General features: G+C 42.1%; 1 protein-coding gene across 1 annotated transcript in view; it reads left to right on the top strand.

The window, feature by feature from the left end:
- The first annotated feature begins 888 nt into the window (after nucleotides 1–888).
- LOC141167260 (uncharacterized) overlaps nucleotides 889–24,883 on the top strand; it is a 133,430-nt gene continuing 109,435 nt past the window's right edge. The window contains exons 1-7 of the mRNA XM_073654696.1: nucleotides 889–1,293; nucleotides 1,721–1,876; nucleotides 12,456–12,751; nucleotides 12,851–13,010; nucleotides 13,106–13,423; nucleotides 18,539–18,739; nucleotides 19,128–19,331. Of these exons, the coding sequence (XP_073510797.1) occupies nucleotides 889–1,293; nucleotides 1,721–1,876; nucleotides 12,456–12,751; nucleotides 12,851–13,010; nucleotides 13,106–13,423; nucleotides 18,539–18,739; nucleotides 19,128–19,331 (1,740 nt within the window). The remainder of the gene's footprint in view (nucleotides 1,294–1,720; nucleotides 1,877–12,455; nucleotides 12,752–12,850; nucleotides 13,011–13,105; nucleotides 13,424–18,538; nucleotides 18,740–19,127; nucleotides 19,332–24,883) is intronic.

The raw sequence follows: 24,883 nt of genomic DNA, 5'->3' as shown, positions 1-24,883 counted from the left end.
CAGCTGGAGTGACACATATCTCCCCTTGAATATAACACCAGGGACTCTGTCACAATGGACAATGACCCGCCAAAATGGTAACAAAATAGCTTAAGGATAACAAAATCAATGTATTGGAGTGGCCATCACAAAGCCCTGATCTGAATCCTATTGAAAATTTATGGGCAAAGCTGAAAAGGCAGGTGCGAACAATGCGACCTACAAACCTGGATCAGTTACACTAGTTTTGTCAGGAGGAATGGGCCCAAATTCCGACCAACTATTATGAGAAGCTTGTGGAAGGATATCTCAAATGTTTGACCCAAGTCATTCAGTTTAAGGGCAATGGTACCAAATACTAATGAAATGTATGTAAACTTTTGACTCTGTAGTAAGTAATAAAAATGCCTTAAAACATTTTCTCTCTCTCTCATTATTCTGGCATTTGGCAAATATAAAAAATGATGGTAATCCTAATTGACCTAAAATGGGAAAGGTTTATTCTGATTTCATGTCAGATATTGAGAAAAAACATGCATATGTGTCTTTTTATTTAGTGTATTTAATCTACTTGTTTCAACTGTATGTTCCTACTCACTAGCATGTGAACATCGTCAATAATTCATAAAATTTCTTACTATGCTTCTAAAATATTATAGGGGAATAATGATGATTACAGTAGTCAGCAAATAAAAGAGCCAGTCCTAGAAGGAAGTGATCCCGTGTCATACCTCATTCAACTGCTACAACCTGTCACACCCAAAGAGCAGGTCAATTTAGAGCAGTTTAAAGCTGAGGTAAGAGGCTGCATCATTCATTCAATGAAAGTAATAATGCTTCAAAGCAATATCTGCTTATAAGATAACATGAATGCTCCATATTGTACAGCTTGTCTCTAGCCTAGAATGTATGAAAGTGCAAGAGGAATGGGATAACAAGAATATCAGAGAAGCCTTTGACAATCGGGGAATGATGGTCAACATTAGTAAGCAAGAAGAAAACAAGAATATATCAGTAAGTGACAGCAATGCCAGAAATATAACCCTTGTAGATCAGCAAAAAAAATATGTCCACCTAAAAAGAACAGAAGAAAGTTCCATCAAGGAAAAGCCGCAGGAGAAAATCCATAGAAGACAAAAGGCTATGGTTTCTTCAATGTTAAAAGAATGTGAAAAAGAGCAAGGACATCAATGTGAAAGCTGTAAGAAAAAAATAAACTTACTGATGGAAACTCCAGGAAGGAGAACCAGTAAGGTGGCAACATCTACGCAGAATAATGAGTGTGAGCAGACGGAGAATAAGCATGTTGAGCAGGTAGGATAATTGGCTTGGACATGGTGTGCTTCAGATCTGTGTGTGTTTTTAGATTACAAGTATTTAATTATGAGCAGGGGCATAGCTAGCAATCATTTTGACCAAAATGGAGTGGCGTGCCATTAACATTTATTTTATATCACATCAATATTTTGACCATGTACTGAAGATCAGCTCACCGCTAGTGTTTTGAGGACTCTCAGGTTGTACAGACATCTGCCTGAATCCACAGACTTTTCAGTCCCAAATATAGACAATGTCCAGCAATACAGAGATGATCCCATAAGATATAACATTGAATCCACCATGGTTAAAATAAGGTATAAAAAGTATAGGAGCCCATGAACTGGCCTGCATGTTTAGTTTGGCAGGTTATGTCTTACTCATGGCCAACAGCAACGTCAATATATTGGATCTTCTCTCTTAGGTCCCTACGGATGAACTAGCCTCATCGGTGATGGAAGCCACAGAGAATCTGATAGCAGGCTTAATGATACTTAAAGCTAAAGTGGAAGAAGTCTATATGAAAAGAGGACCAGATGAACATTCATCTCAAAGACCTTCAGGGAGTGACACAAAAGCTGTAAGTGTTTAATATTGGGAAGGCTATGGAAATTACAGTCTCAAAATAAAGATATGAACGTTTAGAGTTTTGTGCAGTTTTCATAACATATTTCTTAATTCCATTTCCTACTTTCTTGTAGTCAGATTAATAATAGTTTCTGAATTCAAGTCTAGAAAAAATGTTTTTGCCTAGAAGACATCCCATATCATAACTTTTATTATATTATTTAATACTATCTAAAGGAAACTTCTCCTTAGAGCAAAAATTTGAATGTGGAACTATGTGAATATATCAGAGCTTTTGTAATTTCATGATTTATTTGAAATATAACATTATTAGTCAAATCACTACAAGCATAAATATATATATATATATATATATATATATATATATATATATATATATATATATATACACTGCTCAAAAAAATAAAGGGAACACTCAAATAACACATCCTAGATCTGAATGAATTAAATATTCTCATTGAATACTTTGTTCTGTACAAAGTTGAATGTGCTGACAACAAAATCACAATGGAAATCAAATTTATTAACCAATGGAGGCCTGGATTTGGAGTCACCCCCAAAATTAAAGTGGAAAAACACTCTACAGGCTGATCCAACTTTGATGTAATGTCCTTAAAACAAGTCAAAATGAGGCTCAGTATTGTGTGTGGCCTCCACGTGCCTGTATGACCTCCCTACAACACCTGGGCATGCTCCTGATGAGGTTGTGAATGGTCTCCTGTGGATCCCCTCCCAGACCTGGACTAAAGCATCCGTCAACTCCTGGACAGTCTGTCGTGCAACGTGACGTTGGTGGATGGAGCGAGACATGATGTCCCAGATGTGCTCAATCGGATTCAGGTCTGGGGAATGGGCGGGCCAGTCCATAGCATCAATGCCTTCATCTTGTAGGAACTGCTGACACACTCCAGCCACATGAGGTCTGGCATTGTCCTGCATTAGGAGGAACCCAGGGCCAACCGCACCAGCATATGGTCTCACAAGGGGTCTGAGAATCTCATCTCGGTACCTAATGGCAGTCAGGCTACCTCTGGCGAGCACATGGAGGGCTGTGCGGCCCTCCAAAGAAATGCCACCCCACACCATTACTGACCCACTGCCAAACCGGTCATGCTGAAGGATGTTACAGACAGCAGATCGCTCTTCACGGCGTCTCCAGACTCTGTCACGTCTGTCACATGTGCTCAGTGTGAACCTGCTTTCATCTGTGAAGAGCACAGGGCGCCAGTGGCGACTTTGCCAATCCTGGTCTTCTGTGGCAAATGCCAAGTGTCCTGCATGGTGTTGGGCTGTGAGCACAACCCCCATCTGTGGACATTGGGCCCTCATACCACCCTCATGGAGTCGGTTTCTAACAATTTGTGCAGACACATGCACATTTGTGGCCTGCTGGAGGTCATTTTGCAGGGCTCTGGCAGTGCTCCTCCTGTTCCTCCTTGCACAAAGGCAGAGGTAGGGGTACTGCTGCTGGGTTGTTGCCCTCCTACGGCCCCCTCCACATCTCCTGGTGTACTGGCCTGTCTCCTGGTAGCGCATACAGCCTCTGGACACTACGCTAACAGACACAGCAAACCTTCTTGCCACAGCTCGCATTGATGTGCCATCCTGGATGAGCTGCACTACCTGAGCAACTTCTGTGGGTTTTAGAGTCCGTCTCATGCTACCATGAGTGTGAAAGCACAACCAACATTCAAAAGTGACCAAAACATCAGCCAGAAAGTATTGGTACTGAGATGTGGTCTGTGGTCCCGACCTGTAGAACCACTCCTTTATTAAGTGTGTCTTGATAATTGCCAATAATTTCCATCTATTGTCTATTCCATTTGCACAACAGCATGTGAAATTGATTGTCAATCAGTGTTGCTTCCTAAGTGGACAGTTTGATTTCACAGAAATTTGACTTACTTGGAGTTATATTCTGTTGTTTAAGTGTTCCCTTTATTTTTTTGAGCAGTGTGTGTGTATATATACTGTATATATATATTACAGTGTGAGAGGTTTTACGAATCTGGCTCCTTCTGTAGCTAAGGCTGACAATTAAATGTTCTCTGCAAAGTCTGACCAAAATGTAGTGACCTCCAGCATCCTGTACTCAGGATAACGTGGCTTTCACACATCCAATATTCAAAGTCTGAGGATAGACCGCAATGTCTGGTCTGGCTGTGGGTCTCCTGACCTGAAATCAACAGCCTCATGTATGCTTATGACTTGAGCTATTGAGTTTAGGTCTGAAGACCCAAGGCCAGTCCAGATATCCCAATCTATACTCAGACTGAGTAACAGAAATACAAAATCGGCTGAATAATTCTGCCTTGGAACCCTCTACAAACCTCCAGAAAATCCAACCCAAAATTCATTTGTATTACATTACATGGTGAATTGTGCTGCAAATGTACTGACGATTGTATGCTATGCATTGAAAAGGGTGAAATTCCACAATTTTTGTGCAAGAAAATAGGAGTCTTCAGATACAGGACCTGCTATTCTGTATGTTGAATATAAGTAATGGTTGCATGTTCTGCACAAAGCCTTTTCTGCTTCCTAACTAAAACCCCATGTATGGCTCCTACAGATTACCTGTGCATTGGAAAACTAGAATAAACAACTATGTGTGGAATAGGATGTGCGGGAGTAGAAGTTATTATAACCTGGTCAGACACTGCATATCAAACGAAATAGAATAAGTAGGATTTCAATGACAGAGATATAATTAATAATTTTTATTTGAAATTGGTTGTCCTCAAAGATCATTTGGTATATATGATGGAAACCTGCAGGCAGTGTCGCAATTTCCTTCTAGCGTCCCCAAAAGGGAATTGAAGCATTACACATTGAAGCATTACACAGTGGACATTTTATTTAATTGGCAGATCCACATGGCAGATCCACCAGAGGAAGAAACTATCTTTGTAGCTGCTCTCCATCCACTGATCTCTAGGATCTAAACTGATGATAATCTCTATTAAGAATAACCGCCATTTTAATTTTTATTTCATAAATCAATAGTACACATGTTAATAAGCAACTTTGTAATATATTTCATCAGAGAAATTTGCTTCTTCCTTTTCCTTGAACTGATCATTCGTTTTTTTAAATCTCAATTTACAGGTAAAATCTGTTTTCAGTGAAGGAGATGACAGTTGGTACTGATAAGATTCTACATAGATGAGAGGAGGAAGGAGGAGCTCAGCCTCTTGCTCCATCCTCTCCTCTCTATAGAATCTTATCAGTGCCAGCTGTCGTCTCCTATCTCAGTAATGTAAAAATCTGTATTCACTGAATACAAATTTTACCTGTAAATTGAGAATTTTTAAAATGAAAGAAGGTGAGGAATTCTCTGATAAGATATATAAGACACCTGCTTATTTTCATGTGCACTATTGATTTATGAAATAAACAACGGTTACTCAATAACTCAAACTTTTCTAAATGTCTTTTAATCCATATAAATCCTTTATACACAATATATAAATTACAAAATATCTTGTATTTCCCCATAATAACCACTTTCTTATTTTTGTTTTAAGTGTGAATTATCCCTTAAAGAAGCCAAAAGAGCCAAAATGTAAAGAGATCTATGTATTACTGAATTAGAAAATAGAGACTCAGCTAAAGTGTGTTATTTATGTCACTTTTACTTTCTCATTGGTACGCCTATGTTTAGGTGTGAAAAGCAACATTGAAAAAGTGTCAATAGGTTATATTGATGTTTCCTTTTGAATTAGCATCTCAGAAATCTAAAAACAAGCTGTCATTGTCAGTGGGCTGAAAACATAAAATTTGAGTTCACCATCAGTTACTGGGATGCTCATTAAAATACGACAACCATTATGGCTGCACTTCTTGTTGTCAATTAAATAATAAAATATATATATTTCTCTAAGTAAAACAAACATAACTACCACATTTTGGCTACTACTTTAAATTCTGATTTATTAATATATAGATATTCCTGTTTTGGGTGGAAAAGCTAAAGAATGCTTGCATCGAACAGAGCTTCAAGGGCTAGATATATTTCAACTCAATGGAAGAGGCACAGTATAGTTTGAGGTTTTAACCATAGACTCATGGATTGCAGATCAGGTCCCTATGTAAATTTATTAGCTTCCAAAGCTACGTGTCTAGCTAGGTGAGGATGACATCTTTAGTTATTTGAGAAAAAACAAAACACCTACAAAACAATAGGGAGTGTAGCAGCCAAAGTAAAATAGAAATAGTTATTGAAATATATAAACAAGATAAAATTTCATTGAAAAGAAGATGTCATACAAAAGGCTGTCCCATAGGGAGTTCTAGGGGCAATGAAAGTCTCAGCTGATCAGACAGAATCAGAAAAAATGTTTTAAAAATTGAAATAATTCCTATAGTTTTATTGCACTATTGCTTCTTCTGTTCTGATCCCCGGAAGAAGGAGAACGCGAAAACGCGCATCAGGGGTGCTCTTCTTAGCTTATCCTAGCACAGGTTCTTGTACCTTTTGATGCAGCAACTCAGGTTGGTATTACCAGCTCTCTAGGCAATCTTGCTATGGTGCTACTTAATATTCTTTTTATTCTATATTTTGAACATTGTTTTAATTCAGGGCTTCCTTTTTTTCTCATATTTAACTGACCATTTGGTCATATTAATATATAGATCTAGTGCAATAAACAATAGGAATTCTTTCCATTTTTAACCTGCGTTTCTGGATCTTTTTACTGCAGCATTTATTTATCATTTTTATTAATTTTTGAAGGTTCCCTTGAATTTTGTCATACAGCTGTTTTTTGATAGTCTATCTTCATTGAATATATAAGAGCTACCGTGGGTACGGAAAGTATTCAGACCCCTTAAAATTTTTCACTCTTTGTTTCATTGCAGCCATTTGGTAAATTCTAAAAAGTTCATTTTTTTTCTCAATAAAGTACACTCTGCACCCCATCTTGACTGAAAAAAAAACAGAAATGTAGAAATTTTTGCAAATTTATTAAAAAAGAAAAACTGAAATATCACATGGTCATAAGTATTCAGACCCTTTTCTCTGTATTGAGTAGAAGCACCCTTTTGAGCTAGTACAGCCATGGGTCTTCTTGGGAATGATGCAACTAGTTTTTCACACCTGGATTTGGGGATCCTCTGCCATTCTTCCTTGCAGATCCTCTCCAGTTCCATCAGGTTGGATGGTGAACGTTGGTGGACAGCCATTTTCAGGTCTCTCCAGAGATGCTCAATTGAGTTTAGGTCAGGGCTCTGGCTGGGCCAGTCAAGAATGGTCACAGAGTTGTTCTGAAGCCACTCCTTTGTTATTTTAGTTGTGTGCTTAGGGTCATTGTCTTGTTGGAAGGTGAACCTTCAGCCAAGTCTGAGGTCCAGAGCACTCTGGAAGAGGTTTTCATCCAGGATATCTTTGTACTTGGCCGCATTCATGTTTCCTTCAATTGCAACCAGTCGTCCTGTCCCTGCAGCTGAAAAACACCCCCATAGCATGATGCTGCCACCACCATGTTTCATTGTTGGGATTGTATTGTGCAGGTGATGAGCAGTGCCTGGTTTTCTCCACACATACCGCTTAGAATTATCACCAAAAAGTTCTATCTTTGTCTCATCAGACCAGAGAATCTTATGAATCTTCATGTGTTTTTGAGCAAACTCTGTGCGGGCTTTCATATGTTTTGCACTGAAGAGAGGCTTCCTTTGGGCCACTCTGCCATAAAGGCCCGATCGCTGGAGGGCTGCAGTGATAGTTGACTTTGTGGAACTTTCTCCCATCTCCCTGCTGCATCTCTGGAGCTCAGCCACAGTGATCTTGGGGTTCTTCTTTACCTCTCTCACCAAGGCTCTTCTCCCACGATTGCTCAGTTTGGCTGGACGGCCAGGTCTAGGAAGACTTCTGGTGGTCCCAAACTTCTTTCATTTAAGGATTATGGAGGCCACTGTGCTCTTAGGAACCTTGACTAATGCAGAAATTATTTTGTAACCTTGGCCAGATCTGTGTCTTGCCACAATTCTGTCTCTGAACTCCTTGGGCAATTCTTTTGAGCTCATGATTCTCATTTGGTCTGACATGCACTGTGAGGTCTTATATAGACAGGTGTGTGCCTTTCCAAATCCAGTCCTATCAGTTTAATTAAACAAAGCTGAACTCCAATGAAAGAGTAGAACCATCTCAAGGAGGATCACAAGGAAATAGACAGCATGTGACTTAAATATGAGTGTCTGAGCAAAGGGTCTGAATACTTATGACCATGTGATATTTCAGTTTTTCTTTTTTAATAAATTTGCAAAAATTTCTACATTTCTGTTTTTTTTTCAGTCAAAATGGGATGCAGAGTGTACTTTAATTAGAAAAAAAAATAACTTTTTAGAATTTACCAAATAGCTGCAATGGAACAAAGAGTGAAAAATTTAAAGGGGTCTGAATACTTTCCGTACCCACTTTATTTATTTATTTATTATCTATATACCTGCATTTTTTGTCTTTTCTGATTCTGTTTGATAAGTTGGGGCTATCATTGCCTCTGGGACTCCCTATGTGTTTTCAGGAAAAATAAATCCTGGCACTCACCTGTTGGTGGTTAATTTGTTTATTGCACAACTCACAATCTGTGAGTTGTGCAATAAACAAATTAACCACCAACAGGTGAGTGCCGGGATTTGCTTTTCCTAGATACATTATTTTCCACGTGCACCACCCCAGCTGTACGGAGTGCCGACTAGATTCTCTTGATCGCTATGTGTTTTCAGCCTTCTGTATGACACCCTCTTTTTAAAGGGGTTTTTCCAAGAGAACATAGCAGAAAGACAATGGTATTTACCAGCCAAGATCTCAAGGAAAATGTACAACAGGATGCAGCAGACCCCCCTTTTTATTAGAAGGAGGTAACACAGGTGCAGAATGCTGATGAACAACCACTCTCAAACTCTCAATCCATGGAGGGGGTGATTGCCTAGCAATAGAATTGCACACAGATTAATGGTTTTCCCAATAACAAATTTCATTTTAATCAATAGATCTTGGAATAATAATAATTTCCACAATTGGATGTGTTTAAATAAAATGTTCCTGTGCTGAGATAATCTTATAAATGTGCCCCTGCTGTGTACTGTGTAATGGCTGTGTGTGACCGTACAGGAACATGGTCTGATCATACCACATCTCCTGGGCAGAGGAGGAAGCAAAAGAACATACAGATATTACAGCAGGGGATCACAGCTGATTCTTTTGTGAGGCAAAACATTTAACTGCCTGTTTTTAAGCAATGTTTTACCCCAAAGAAAGAATCAGTTGCTATTCTGTGCTGTAATGTCTATATACTTTTTTGTGTCCTCCCCTGGCCAGGAGCTATGGTATGATCAGACCATGTTCCAGCATGGTCAGACACAGCTGTTAGAAATTATTGCTATTTTTGGAAAAGTACAATAGGTGCTCAACCCTCCCATGTCAGACACTCCTAATTTATCACAAAAAAAATGAAAATCTTACGATAAACACTGCCAAAGAAGGGGATGGACATACAAACAGAACCTAAAATAATGGAAAAGTCTCCATTGAAAAATATTGGGGGTAACTCTAATATTTCCTCTTACAATGATGAGGAGCATATTTTTTTTTTATCAAAGAAGATGTTGTCAAGCAGAGTATATTAGATCAAATAAACATTTCATGCGGAGAAGAGGGAAAAAAAAAGCTCAAGACGGAAATTCTGTGATAGTCACAAAGAAATAGCAACAGAGCCAGAAGATGAACTTTTTGACAGGAATGACCAACTGCATGAAAAAATGGATAAAAATAATACTCTTGATGGTGAAATGAAGTACAGTATTCATGATGACTCTTTACAGGTAAGTACACACTATCTTGTAAGTTAATGCAGTCAGTAGTCAAAGTAAAGTAGGCATATGAAGATCTCTGACAATATTTTTTCTATTTTTATCCACTTTTATTAACATTATTGTGCGTGATAACTGTGCTGGGTACCAATTAGTGAGCACTAGCTGTGCCAGGTAACAATTAGTCAATTCGTGAGTGCTAGCTGTTTCGGGTAACAATTAGTGAGTACTATCAGTGCCGAGTATCAATTAGTGATTACCAGCTGTTCCGGTAACAACTAGTGTGTACTAGCAGTGCCAGGTAACAACTAGTGTGTACTAGCAGTGCCAGGTAACAATTAGTGTGCACTAGCTGTGTCAGGTATCAATTAGTGAGTAGTAGCTGTTCCGGTAACAATTAGTGTGTACTAGCTGTGCCAGGTAACTATTAGTATTAGCTGTGCTGAGTAAACATTAGTGAGTACTAGCAATGCAAGGTATCCATTTAGTGAGTACTAGCAATGCCAAGTATCAATTAGTAAGTACTAGCTGTTCCAGTAACAATTAGTGTGTACTAGCTGTGCCAGGTATCAATTAGTGAGTACTAGCTGTTCCGGTAACAATTAGTGTGTACTAGCTGTGCCAGGTAACAGTTAGTAGTGTGTACTAGCTGCGCCAGGTAATAATTTGTATTACAGTAGCTGTGCCGAGTAAACATTAGTGAGTATTAGCAGTGGCAGGTATCAATTAGTGAGTAGTAGCTGTACCAGGTATCAATTAGTGAGCAGTAGCTGTACCAGGTAACAATTAGTGAGTAGTAGCTGTACCAGGTAACAATTAGTGAGTAGTAGCTGTACCAGGTAACAATTAGTGAGTAGTAGCTGTACCAGGTAACAATTAGTGAGTACTAGCTATGCAGGGTAACAATCAGCGAGTACTAGCTGTGCCAGATAACAATCCAATTAAAATAAATAGAATAGGAAAGAAGTTAAAGTAGTTGTACACAACTGGAAAAACAAAGCTGTAAAAACTAGTGTTGTACTTTTCAGCAGCCTATGTGTGGTATCACAGCCATGCCACGTGCCAATCTATTTTCTAATGCACACATAGTAATCCTTACAAACCCCTTTTGACTTACAGTTCTGTCAGATTTTCAATTTTGTTTTGGGTTTCTGATAAATTGAACAAAATTCCAGTGTGAAGACAGCCTAATAGTGCTCTGTATTTGAAAATACATTTCTATTTTGAGTAGGACAAAACATAATATCTCTAAGATATGGCAACCCTGGAGAAAAGTTTATCACAGCCCACACTTAAAGAAGCACTCCTACTATTTTCTTCTATAACTGTACCATCACCTAATTTTATGCACTTTTTTTATATACAGTGTACTTATTTCCATGTGCTTCTTGCTGTTTTCTTCTCTACAGCCTCCATTTTGATTCCTAGCTTTCAACCTGCACATTATTACTCTATGCTTTGCAATAAATCCCATCATTCATCAGTACAGCATCACATTGCCTGCTAAAACTAATACCTCATCGATCTACTAGGATGAAACTGTGATTATCCTTCCCTCAATATTCTCCTAAATAAATGAATAGATTATAAGTTTACAGTATGGGTGGCTACTGGAAGGCAGACACTGTACAGTCATCATCATTATCTTTGATATGAGCTCCTGTGCTCCCTCTACCTTGTTGAGAACTTTAGTGGAACTTACATCATACAAGCAGTTCTGGTGACTGAGATGGTGACCCCCTTGAGAAAACATAAAGCCATGTAGCTCCTAGGGGGTCATCATTTGATCACATAACCTAACTAAAGAGAAGCATGCCATGAATTTCCAGATAGACAGAAACAACTAAATCTGGTAGTAAAAGCTGAATTATATATAGTAGTAGACTAGTGACAGGATGAATTAAAAAAAATAAAAATCCTAGAGTGCTACTTTAAGCTCCTGACACAGTGTTTTGGTTCCTCTGATAGTGGGTGTGCCAATCATTTAAAGTGCCCCAGATAACATGTAACTTGTACACTGAGTATATGAATACTACTGCAGTGATGAGTGAATCCGCCAAAATTGCAATTTCGGCAGTGCTTTTAAATTTGTCCAGAAAATTTGATTTGCATCAACGTTATGTGAATCGCATTTTCCTTATTATGCCTGAGGGTCTCTCTAGACCCCAGAGCATAATAAACATAAAGTGAAAAAAGAAAATAATAATACTTTGCCACTCGCGTGTCCAGCAGTCCCCCATCCAGTTCTCCACATTGCTTTGTCTGGTCTCCTTCTTTACGTCGCCATGTGATCTTCTCTTCCAGCAACTCCAGTCTTCCAGCGCCATGTTGGTCTCTGGAGCAGAGAGAGGATGTCATGTGCTGAAAAAAAGAGGGGGCCAGACAGAGCTTTGAAAGTGACAGGATGGGGAACTTCGGTAGTGGAACAGGTGAATAGTGAGTTGAGTATTTTTTTCTTTAAATCCTTTCCTGGCAACTTACAAATCAGCAAAATCATGTCTGACAGGCAACTGTTTTGAAGAATTTACATAAGGCAAATAAAAGAAAAATTGGATTCAGGAAAATCCCAATTTTTTGTAAAATTCAAAGTGAATTTAATTTGTCTCAAACTGATTCACTCACCTCTAATGAATAATGTCAGTGGTGTAATTTGGAGTAATCATGGTGGATCTGAACATTTGAAGGAATTTGTGAGATCAGTGTGAGTTTTTACAAATTTGTAAATATAGTATACGATATATACATTTTATATCCCACCTAAGACAGCTTTAATATATGGAAACTATAAATTACAGACTTCACCTGAAAATTTTTCCTCAAATGTTATGGAAGCTGCAGAAAGCCTCATTGTGAGCCTAAAGGCTCTTAAAGAGGAAATCAGCCATGATGCTAAATCACAACTGATTGAACAGAGTGGAGAACAAATTATGGGGAAAGATCCGAAACAACAGAGAGCTATAGAAGGTACTTCCAGAGAAGACTGCGAGAACAAACCACCTTCATCCTCAGTGAGAAAAAATATGGAAACTTTAGAAGACAGCAAAAAGCATGATGGAAGGTACATGTGTGCTGCTCCTCTATCTGTCTGTCTGTCTGTCTATCTATCTTTAAATGGCCACTATGTTCTTAAATCATAATATATGAACTTTACCTTTAGTCTAGATGAACAGTCTGACTTTGTTACTTGTCCAATGACTAGAGAAGTCTCTTGGGAATTACATCCTCAGTGCTCTCAAGGTTGCAACCATGCTAAACTTTGGGATTCAGAAGTCACAAAAGAACATTTTTCAGACAGGAATATGACTGGAACAGATTATGTAAGTAATATATACACAAATGGAAAATCACAAAACTGAAGTAAATGTTTGGCCTACCAATATTGGACATGTATATAACAAGACCATTTTTCCAGGCTACTCTGTTAGAAAAAACATCATCAGAAGATAAAAGTGAATCTTTGAACTGTGGTTTAAAAAGTTTAGATGAGAAACCTTCAACATTAATACCAGAGCCCCTGGCTCATAGAGAACAGCAAGATGTAAATACAGGAGACATGTCACATATGGGTGCAGAGATAAAACAGACTGACTGTCATCAGGAAGATGAACAGAAGCTTCTATTAAGAGACAAAGTAGAATCTGGTGAAGACAGCAGCACAGTGCAAGAAGGTAGAGAGGAAATGGCTGTGTCAACGGTGGACAGTTCATCTGAAGATGGCTCCACTGAACAGGTACATTTAGAATTACTGTTAAATGATAATTTTGTAATGACTTATATTGACAATTATATTCTCAAACTATCCCTGACACCCAGTATTAGGGACAGGTCAATTGAGGGAAACAAAACCACTTGCAAGTCTTAAATGTATTTGTTCAGTGCACAGGGGAACCCCGTACTATGGCAGAGGGTTGGATCCTTGGTCTTAGCGGTGGTGGTGATGGTGCCCAGTGCCTGGCGCACTGATGCAGTGGATAGGGGAACATGGCTGTGGATGTGCAGGGATTAATGCTGACAATTACTGTTTCCCCGTAGCTAGATGTTTAGAGGCATTCCCTATGGTGTTGGTATGGATGAAGGAAGCAGGAGAGAGTCAGCAAGCAGGCGTGATGTTGATAAACCAGGTGTAAACTTTACTTTACAGCAGCAGATTTTAACAGCCAATGGTGGTACAGGTTGTCTTTAAGGCAAATTACAGTGACCAGGCTATGGCAACAGATAATGAAAACCACAACTTCCAGTGACCACGCTATAGCAGTAGATAATGAAAACCAAGTACGTATGAAGAGTGCATAGCAGCAAGTCCATCCAAGTATCTATAACTACACTATGGAATTTGTTCCACTCCACTAGGTCCATGACCCCTAGCTGGCCTCCATGTCCTAGTTCCCGCTAACCGTCATTATGTGTGGGTAGCTGGCGAACCCATTTGGTCTGTGGGTGACTTACTTTGTGACGTCAGCTGACTGGTGAGCTCTGGGGGACCAGCCTACTCCTCTTTTTTTTATTTGAAGCCTTTATGTGCTGCCCACAACTTCTCCGATTTGTTTGTTCCATTCCGACCTACTGGAACAGGTAGAATAAATCTCCTACATGTTTTTGGCTGCCATTCTGCTCTTCTCCGACTGGACTCTGCTCAACAGCCAGTGGCTGGAGCATTTATAACTTTCATTCCTCCCACCTAATAACCAGCTACATAATAGAATTAACCCCTTATGTGTGTGTTGCTTCATTCTGTATAACCAAACAGTGCAACGGTTCACAGAATTAAAGGCACATATATAAAAAACATTCTTCATTACTAAATATTAATGTAATCCCAACTTTGGGGTATTACATTCACACCTCTGAAGACAGCAGTATTAACCTAACAGCAGAGAAGCATGTAAGCTCTCACTCAATACAGGAGAGAGGAATCGTGGCACATTGAGCCCAGATATGTGCATAGATATGTGCATAGTGGGCAGTTGATATGGCCCTATACAGAGTTTGAATTGGATTGAGAATACTGAAATTAGTACACTAAGGCAGTTATCAGAATTAATTCATACTTAGTAGAAAGAATTAAAGGTGTCCGGTCACACCATATTGATCTCCTATCTACAGTATAGTTCATCAATATAAGATTGTGGGGGTCCAACACCATGCGCCCCCACCAATCAACTGAAAACAGCACCGGTGGTTGAATGTAAACACATGGAAAAAAGCCATAGTGTATATGTCCATTAAATGTGTAAATGTGCCGCTTCTTTTGAATAAGAACTGTTCTACAGTACCCAGCAGCTGCCACTACACATTGAATAGAGCTGCACTCAGCAGTTCCTTTCCAAATGTTTACATCTCACCTCTAGAGCAAATAGTTGATCAGGTGTTATGTGTCAGGTATTAGGGTGTCAGGTGTTAGACTCCCACCAATCTAATATTGATGATGTTATGGGCTTATCCAGTGAGGTGGATTCTCTAAGCTGTAAGTCAGGTTGAGCAACACTAAAGGAGATGGTACAATGGGAAAGACTTGCCAGATTGCCCATGGATCAGCAAAGACTAAAAGCTTGGTGTGCTGGATGGCAGGCAGACAAGTGCAGCAGGAAACACCAGAATACACAGAACCATAGTATAGACATTCACAAAAATTGTATATGTATAGACAGTCCAGGATTTGGAGCAAACATATGGTTAAAGACAGAGTTTTATGCTATCAGCAAACACATGGCCCTTGGCAGGGACGTAGGGAGCAGTGTTGATCAGCAAATTGAATACTTGATGTAGAGAAGATACACACTATTGCAGATACATTTGTAGCGTGAACAGCACCAGAGAAAAGTTCATTATGCTTATAGCAGATGAAGGGTGAAGAAGAAAACAAATTATTAGCCAAATGCAGCAGTGATGATCAGGCAAACTGACCACTTGCTTGTAGAATAGATATATATAGTTTCAGCAGCATTTGTAGTGTGAACAGCACCAGAGAGGAGTTTATGTTTACAGCAGATCAAGGGTTAATCAGCAGGTCGGAGCCAGGAAGTTTATGCAAATAGTTAAGAAACCAATAGGAGTTTGCTGAAGAGATGATTGCCAACTGAGAAAAATGGATGAACAGGTAAACTCCAAAGCATAGAATAACTATACAAAGCTTATTAAATACTTAAGATACACTCAGCTGTCTGAGTTGGCCTCTAAAGGGCTAGGCTGATGATGTCACAGGATTTCACTAGGCTACATGAGAAACGTGGCCATGACATCACCAAAAAAGAAAACTTTGCAAAAGGGCAAATATATTCTTTGATAAAACACAATTTATTGATACATATTTTTAAAAAACCACAGTGAAAAAATATATAAAAGAATGTGAGACATGATACACATAAGGCACAGAGTGGGTGTACCCAAATAGTGGCCCCTGGACGAAGCATTTCAGTGCAAAACGCACATCGGGTATGGTGATTCCCCGGAGCAATAATTGATGTAAAGTGTGCTGTACTCTTATGTATGTCTACTTAGACTTTATTCATTACTTGTATCCATCCTATACTATGTACATGGAGGATACTGTGTAATTTTGTTTTTTACTCCTGTTTACAACAGGTAGATAAATTGTACTAAGTGATGGCAATTAATATGTTGTAAATCAGCTACTTAGAAAATGTTTACATTGTACTAGATTGTACTACTATCCGGGTACACCCACCCTGTACCTTATGTGTATCATGTCTCACATTCTTTTATATATTTTTTCACTGTGGTTTTTTTTTTCGAAATATTTCTCAATAAAATTGTGGTTTATCAAAGAATATATTTGGCCTTTTGTAAAGTTTTCTTTTTTGGTGATGTCTACGCTATTCTTGCTTTATGGCCCCATATTTAGGATAATGTTTGGTGTATTTACTTGAGAAACCTGGCATGTACCACAACTAAGAAAGACGACCATAGAAGGGTGCAGGGCCCAGCACTGAAGCCAGGACAAGTGAGTAACTGTCACGGGTGTGTCAGATGTGACAGACAGTTGCCCTGCAGTTGGTTGCAGAAGATCTCTTCATTTGGCATTACAGACACCTTTTTAGCTGTTTCACTCTAGGACCCAGCGGCTACCTCCCTCCTGTTCTAATTGACACCCTTGCCTGGGTGTTTAAATAGTTTCACTTTGCTGCAGGGCAGTGATGGTGATATTCATTTTTCCTTGTGAAAGCTTGGAGCGAGTGCACTCTGTTTACATCCTCTCTGGTGCTCTGGACTTGTGTGTTATCTCTCTGAAGTCGGCTCAAGCTAAGTTATTATTCCCTCGTGTCTGTCTACCTTGTTGTCTTTAGTTGTTAGTGGGAATCGACTAGTGCTCATCCCCCCTTCCCTATCCAGGGCCAAGCGCTAGGGAAATACAGGGGTAGGTTCCTGTGCGCCCATTGGTGAAGAACCAATATAGGGACAGTAGGGGAGACAGGGTGATATCAGTTCAGCCTAGGAGGTCTCAACTCCCCCCTTCCCCTAGAGTCTGGACTCCCTTCCCCTCTTCCCTTTGTGTTGCACTTAGTCTTTCCCACACCTTGCGTGACAGTAACAGATAAGTTATCTCATTGATAGGTCAATAATATAGTGTGACCAGAAAATCCCTTTCAAGTATAACTTGTAAATATACTGGATGCCAATCAGACACATGATGAGCCTTATTTAAGAATTACAACTTACACCTCCAAAGACATACTGATAGGGAATCTAGATTGTGAGCCTCAACCAACTGTCATCTCAGTACTGGGAAAATCTGTCTTCAGTGAAAACAGATTTTAACACTGAATACAGAGTGAAAGATCAGTCCACAAGGAGAAAGAAGCAGATTTCTCTGTTAAGATACTTTGTAAAAACCATCTTATTTTCATGTGTAATATTGATTTATGATAAAAATTAAATGACAGTTACTCTTTAAAGCGAACCTGTCAGCAGGATTTTGCTAAGTAACCTACAGGCAGTGTCATGTTGGGGCTGCTGCACTGATCAATATGATATCTGCAGTGAATAAATCAGTCTTGTGCTTCTTGTTTAATCAGTATTTGCAGTTTTGAGTTAATGATATGCCCGTGCTCTGGGGCGGGACTGTAGGCAGGGTCTTATCCTGGTGCTCTAGGCCAGATCAGCAAGATAAGACCTGCTCACAGGCCGCCCCTATCTGTCTGTGTCTGGCTGTCTGTATGGTGAGGAACAAACTTGTGCTTCAGGCCGGGCCTATGGGAAGGTCTTTTCTTGCTGATCTGGCTTAGAGCACAGGATAAGACCCTGCCTACAGCCTCACCCCGGAGCACGGGCATATCATTAACTCAAAACTGCAAACACTGATTACACAAAAACTACAAGATGGATTTCTTCACCTCAGGTATCATATTAATCAGTGCAGGAGCCCCAACATGCCACTGCCTGTAGTATACTTACAAAGTCCTGCCGACAGGTTCGCTTTAACCAAGATCTGTACTTAGGTCTGTGCCTTGATCCGTGACCTGGTCTGATCCTCTATTGATGAGATGCACATCTGTCGTTTGTCACAACTGCACTTAACAATGACCAAAAAAAATCCAACATGGCAGAGTAGGTTTCCCACACTTTATGAGTTGCCAACAGTCTGGTGTGTTAGCTGCTGAATTTATGAAACAAGGATCTAAAATCTCACAAGATAATTACATTTGTCTCATTAGCTGCCTCAATTGCCCCTCATGTGGAATTGATCCCATTGATTCTTAGTGTGAACAACTAGAGCACTGCGATATTTAACAAGATCCTTCATCTCTGCTCTTATATTAGTTGCATGATTTATTGAATCTTGGATTTAGATGATCTTTACATCATCCACTCATTCCTAAACATTCAGGGTTCTGCAGACAAGTTGGCTATGACATTTTTGGAAGCAGCTCATAATTTAATTGGTGAATTGATCCCTGGGAAAGAGGAAGCAGGCTTATCATCAGTGCGAAGAGTGGTTGTTATACTCACGGATTCCGAGAATGGAGATCTCATTTTGGGCCAAGGTGAAGAATCGTCAGAAGCGAGTGGGAGTGTCAGTACTTTGGAGGTTAGTGGTTAACTATTGATTGCTCTTATTTTCTTTACTGTACAGGATAATGTGCGTGTCCCCTAGATCATCTGGCTATGAAAAATGCTGTTACTGTTTCTTCTTATAGGGACCCTTTTTGCATTTAGAAGGAAATCATGTACGTGATCAAAGCAATGTATAGCTTATTCAAAGGTGGTATAGAATTTTATTGTAGTGTTTTCTTACAATTTAGATCACTAGATATTATTTAACTAACAATATTATTTGTAGTATTAACAATAGTCCTTTCTTAAGACTTTACTGAACTGGGTCAGACACATTTTCAAATAACTAATACACTTTAAATGTATGCAAATTCTCACATTTCACTGTGCCCCAGTGTTTTCAGGTAAAGCTTATTTTATAGGAGTCTTCGGCTGGAGAATCGCAAATTGTCCTGCTCAAAGGTGAGGAAGAGACTGATGACCACAGTCGTGTTCCAGTAAACGAAAATCAGGGAGATTCATGGGAACTACTTGCTGATTGTGCTCTAAGTGACAGCCATGGCAATCTATGGTCGGATTGTCCAGAAGGCAAAGCAACTACAAAGCTAACAGAAGAAGACAGACAGGTAGCTATTCATGTCTGAAATCAACATTTTCCTTAAGAATATACACTCATCAACATTGAATTTGTAACACCAAGAAGGAAAAGTCATAGAATTATGGAAATCGCGGGATCAATAGACATGTTACTGATATGCAAATGTTGAAAAAAGGAAACAGACATCTCAATTCATTCAGTATCGCGTCACGTGCAGAAATACATGCACTTACATGCCTTGTACTGTTATCAGTGAGCTTATTAATGGTTGTCTGAAGAATGATCTGCCACATTAAGTGCAATTAGACACGCAAATCATCAAGATGCACTGCTGGCAGCACTGTTTGAAATTGTCGACCAATGACGTCCCAGATGTGCTCGATGAGAGACAAATCCGGGGATGCGGCTGGCCATTGTAGCACTTTCAGGCACGTACGCTGCTCACAATAGCACGAGCAACATATGGCCTGGTGTTGCTATGTTGAAAAACAACTCCTGGGACATTTTGGAGAAATGGCTGTACCACTGGTTCCACAACCAAATCAATGTAACGTTGAGCTGTTAGTGTACCTGGAATGAAGACTAGAGGAGTCCAGCTACCATAAATGATAACACCCCACAACATAATCACTGGAGTAAGATCAATGTGACGTTCTCTTGTGTACCCTATTTATGGTGTTGTTTGGTGCCGTTTTGATAAAATCCCTGTTTTGACTGCTGTAAATGTAGCAGTGCTCAGAATGCTGATCCCTGTATAACCCGCCCACACCACTAATTGGCTGCTTCCTGTGAACGCTGTACATTAAGAGCAAGCTGCCAATCACTGATCGGGACAACTATAGCACACAGCCTAATAAGTGACACATCCCTGGAATCAGGCCCTCTGCCCCTACATCATGTTGCTCTCAAATCACTTTGCAAAAGCCTGCTGACAGATTCCCTGTAAGGGAATTTAAATATGTATTATGTGGAATAGTGGTTTTGGATTAGTTATGAAGGTGCTGCATAAACAGCCGATTCCAAAATATCTGGGCATCATTTAAAAACACAAAGATGACTGATGATATAAAAAAGGGAGTTTTGCTGAAATATAGATAAATCTGTGATATTTTCATTATAAAGTAGTTTGTTAGCAATATTGTAATTGTAATCATTTTCATTGTGCAGCTATATACCTTTAATGTGTTCATAATCATATTCTGACCAATAGCCATAGATTATTTATATGTATAATTTGTTTGACTGTTTCTAATTTGCCTGTAAAAATTATGGGCCCAATTCATCAAAGATTTTGCGCTGGTATTCTGGTGTAAAAAGATTTGAAAAGTTGCAAAAATTTGGTTCAACGTGAGGCTGCGCTAATATTTTGCCACTTTTGGCATTATAACTCCTTTTTTGCCCAGCTCCAACAAAGTGGGTGGAGCTGTGGTGGGACAAGGCCATGGCGACTGCCGCTTGTCAAATTCATGATGAGCAGCAGCGTTCCCTATGCAGAAATATTACTCCAGCAGGGACTGGAATAGGATTTGTGAGAAGGCGCACACGGAGGTGTATGCCACTTGTCTGACGCTCCTGATTCAAGAGTAGGTGTATGCTTCTTCATTGATGAAGAGCATCTTGCTCCAGCACACGCTCTCGTTAAGACCTGCGTGAACAACTTTGAGTTTCTGTGAGTTTGGCTACTTTGTGCAGAAAAAAACAAAATTATGGCTATGTTCACATGCTGCTTTTTTTTCTAAAGCCAAAACCTGATCTCTTGGCAGTAAAACAGTTGCAGACAAAAAGCAGGTTTTGCTGTTTTTTTTGTGTTAGGGCACCAAGGCAAGACATGTGTGAAACCATAATACATTTTTGGGAAAAAATAGTTCTTTTTAGTGGAAAAAGATTTTTATGCCTGAAAAATGTTGACTATTCCGAACAAAAAAGTTCATGAAAAAATGCACAATTGCAAAACTTTCACACATTGATCTGCCCATGAGTTGGTCAGGCATCATTCAATTTCACACGTTGGTCAGGCAATGTTTATGTAGCACCCCGAGGACTCGGCTGCTACAGGGGTATTGCACCTCAAACCAGAGGTGTGGTATTCCACTCCCGGGTAAGGATGGAGTGTGGGACTGAGTTCAGATAGCTGCATGCACTACACTCACCCCATTTCCGGGGGACAGAACAACGGTACTCCCACCAAATAGTTGTGCAGGTACGACAGCGTCTGTCCCTGGCTGGAGTGGGGGGGGGGGAGGAACATCCCAGTAGTGTAGGGGCAGATAGGGGAGGGGCTCTGGGCATAGAGGTAGGAGCCCATTGGGTGCTAGTCACCTGGGCTCACACATAGAGGGAATATATATGGTGGGCACCATCTAGAGACAGGGTGAGTTCTGAGAGAGAGTTCGGCCAGGAGGGCTGACAGGGAGCTGTGGCTCCGGCTGGGCCCAGCTCCAGGGCCAGGCCTGTAGTGGAGAGAAGGAGGAAGAGAGGCCCAGAGACACAAGACAAGAGGGAACCCTGAGATCCCAGAAGTAAACCAGAAGGGTGAAGGGTTGGCAGAAAAGGGTACCGGATCCCAAGCTGGTAGAGGCTAATCATCCTTAGCCAGGAACCGGAGGTCGTGGACAAGTTTTGGCGCGACCCCTCGCCATATCCACCAGGAAGGCAGACCACGAATAGGGTCAGGGAAGCCGGGACAGGTTTCGCCACCAAAAGGCCCGAGGGAGCCGGACATAGGTGGGTCCCTGGTGAGGACGGCCAGTAGGAAGGAAGAGAGGGGAGCTCAGGACCACGCTCTGGAACTGCCCGGGAGTTGGCCGAGTCCCGCACCTGGTGGACGCAGCACGGCTTGGATGGTCACTCTTGGCCGAAGTGACCGGAGCAACACCTGTGAGTAAAAGCCTTGAAACTACACCACACGTCTCTGAGCTTCCTTGCTTCACCATCACCACCACTGTCATCTACATCTGCTGCCCTGAGGCCATACCCCTCCCGTTGGGGGTTATACCATCTACGCTACACAATCCTATCACCGGCCTCAGCGGTCTGCCCTGCAGCGGCGGCCTCATAGCCGCAATCAACGGGTGGCGTAGTCAAACATTTTAACATCTACTGCAAAACAGTGCCGCTCAGTTTGACTCCCTGGGCACGGACCGGGTCACCGCCACGAGACTACTACTCCCATCGGATCCGGCTCCGGGTAAGCCCTCCCCCATGCGCGCGATGCCGCGCAATGAAGGCCCAGGGGCGCGTCAACTTTGGCGTAGTCGGCAGGATTTCGTGCCCGCAACTACCGGGTACTGCGTGCCTGAAGAAAAGTTTATATGTACCGTAAGAAGAAGTCTCCCGCCAATTCCAGAGGGTCCCCGCCATCGGACGCCATCTCGGGTCGTTTCCCGCCGTTTGCCCGCCATCTGCAGCCTTTTCCCGCCATCCACGGAGTTTCCCGCCATTAGGAGACGATTCCCGCCATCTGAGACGATTTCCCGCCCTGGCAGAGCGGACGCCATTATGGGCGTGCCAGAGGGTGTCAAGAGACCACCTCCCATCGTGGGCCTGGTCCCAGAAGAGCGCCAAAAGCGGAGACCGCCCCCACCAGCAGAGACTGCAATGATAGAGATGTCCATCAGAGCGAGGGGTCTGCCCCTGGAACTGACAATCACCAAGTGGCCCCGGGACCACCCTGAGTATGGGCGGATCAAGAACAAAAGAGAGAGGATGGGTGCAGCCTGGAGGAGTCTGGAAAGATCGCACCCGGAGATGGAGGGAGAGTCAGGCAGCACCGACCCTCTGGTCAGGAGCCTGTTGCAGGCCGCCACCCCAGAAGGCCTGGTGGAGATCCTGGCACAGCTCCCCAAAGATCGGGAGCATGCACAGACCGCGCTGGAGGGCTTGGCTCGGAAGATGGCCCGAGTGCAGCAAGAAGTGCTGGCCGAGTGGAGCAAAGAAATGGCCCTGCAGGCTGGAACCCGCCAGCAAAGGACGCCACCCGGGACGAGGAGTCTGTCTGCCTCTGAGGATGGTGCAGGAGGGACGAAGGCCGGAGACGACGCCGTGGAAGGAGCTGAAGAGATGGAAGCAGGTAAAGGGGACATCACCACCCCAGGCCTAGTAGCCGTGAGCCTGCCCCAGCTCCCCGTCGCAGAGCCCAAAATCCCCCTTACCGTGCCCGATGCTGCACCGCCACCGCTCCAAACTAGGCCTCAAGCGGCAGGAGCCGCGGCCACGCCCCCTGTGACGTCACGCGCCTCAACCCTGAGCGCGGCCAAGCAGGAAACGCCACCGGCCTGGTCGCAAGGCCGAGTACCCCCGGGCGCCGCCGTTTCCACAGTGCCCTTCACCTTCAGAGTGCCACCGGCCTGGTCGCAAGGCCTGGTGAATCCGGGCGCCGCTACCACCACCGCGCCCTCAACTTCCACAGTGCTACCCTTGGGTGAAGACCTGTTCGCACAACATACTTGCCCGGATGGGCAGTCCTTTGTGTGGCCACCAGAGTACGTCAATCCCCGACTCCGGAAGGAATGGCCCCTGTGTGAGCCCCTGATCCCGGCTCCGGCGCCCGCCAAGATCACCCCACTCCCGTTGGAGGAGACTCAGTTCGCATGGGACCCCACCGGTGAAAACCTCATGGGGTTCACCCAAGAGACCCGGGCGGCCGCAGCCCAGCGTGTGGAGTGCTGCCGACAACAACTAGAGGTCTTCAACAAAGAACGGCAAGAGAGGCGGGTTCGCGAGGAGCGGCTGCAGGTACAGAGCGCGGAGCAGAAACGCCGGACCCGGCGAAACCCCCGTGCAGCCCACGGTCCCCGCGCCACCGGGACCGTAATCAAGTTCCAACTGGAGCACGGTTGGGGCTTTATCAGGGATCACAGGACCCCCGGCGACGTCTTCGTCACCCGTAGGGATGTTGAGTCCCACCTGCCAGAGGGACACCGCGGACGTGACCTTTACCTGGGTGATGAGGTCACCTTCACCCGGCATCAGTGCGCTAAAGGACCGTACGCCCTTCACGTGCACCGGTTAACGGAGGAAGAGCTGCGGTATGAAGAAGATCAAGAGGACCCGGACGGGTCTGAAGACTACCCTCAGGAGGAGACAAGGAGAGGACACCGCTGCTGAAGGGAAGTAGCATAAACTGAAGCTGTATATAGTTACCCGTAGGGGTACTTGTCATACTGCTAATTAAAGTGTGTTCCCCGTTGGGACTAGTGTGAATTGTTCCCCGTGTGCCCCTATCCCCACAGGCTGAGGACTGTGAGCAGCCATTCCTTATCCCCACAGGCTGAGGACTGTGAGCAGCCATTCCTTATCCTCACTGGCCGAGGACTGAGAGCGGCCATATCCTGTAAATAGTTGCGCTTCCTAAGGCGCCCCCTACCGGTTTTATAGGAGAACTGTTTTTCTATCAGTGACTGTGGCACTTTACCTGGTCACAAGTTGCACGGTGGCCAGGGATCAAGAACGTTTATTATGGAAAAGTTTTATATCAAAAGTTTATACTGCTAGAATAATATATAAGAAGTTACCTGTCATGTTATATTTGCTGATAATGTTTTATAATGTTTTACCTGTTAGTGTATGTTTTAAAAAAAA

Source organism: Phyllobates terribilis, unplaced genomic scaffold (genome assembly GCF_046119375.1).
Source record: "Phyllobates terribilis strain yellow unplaced genomic scaffold, ASM4611937v1 Scaffold_11__3_contigs__length_659146591, whole genome shotgun sequence".
NCBI classification, from domain to species: domain Eukaryota; kingdom Metazoa; phylum Chordata; class Amphibia; order Anura; family Dendrobatidae; genus Phyllobates; species Phyllobates terribilis.
Note: the sequence above shows the minus strand (reverse complement) of the source record. Positions and strands in the feature narration are given on the sequence as shown.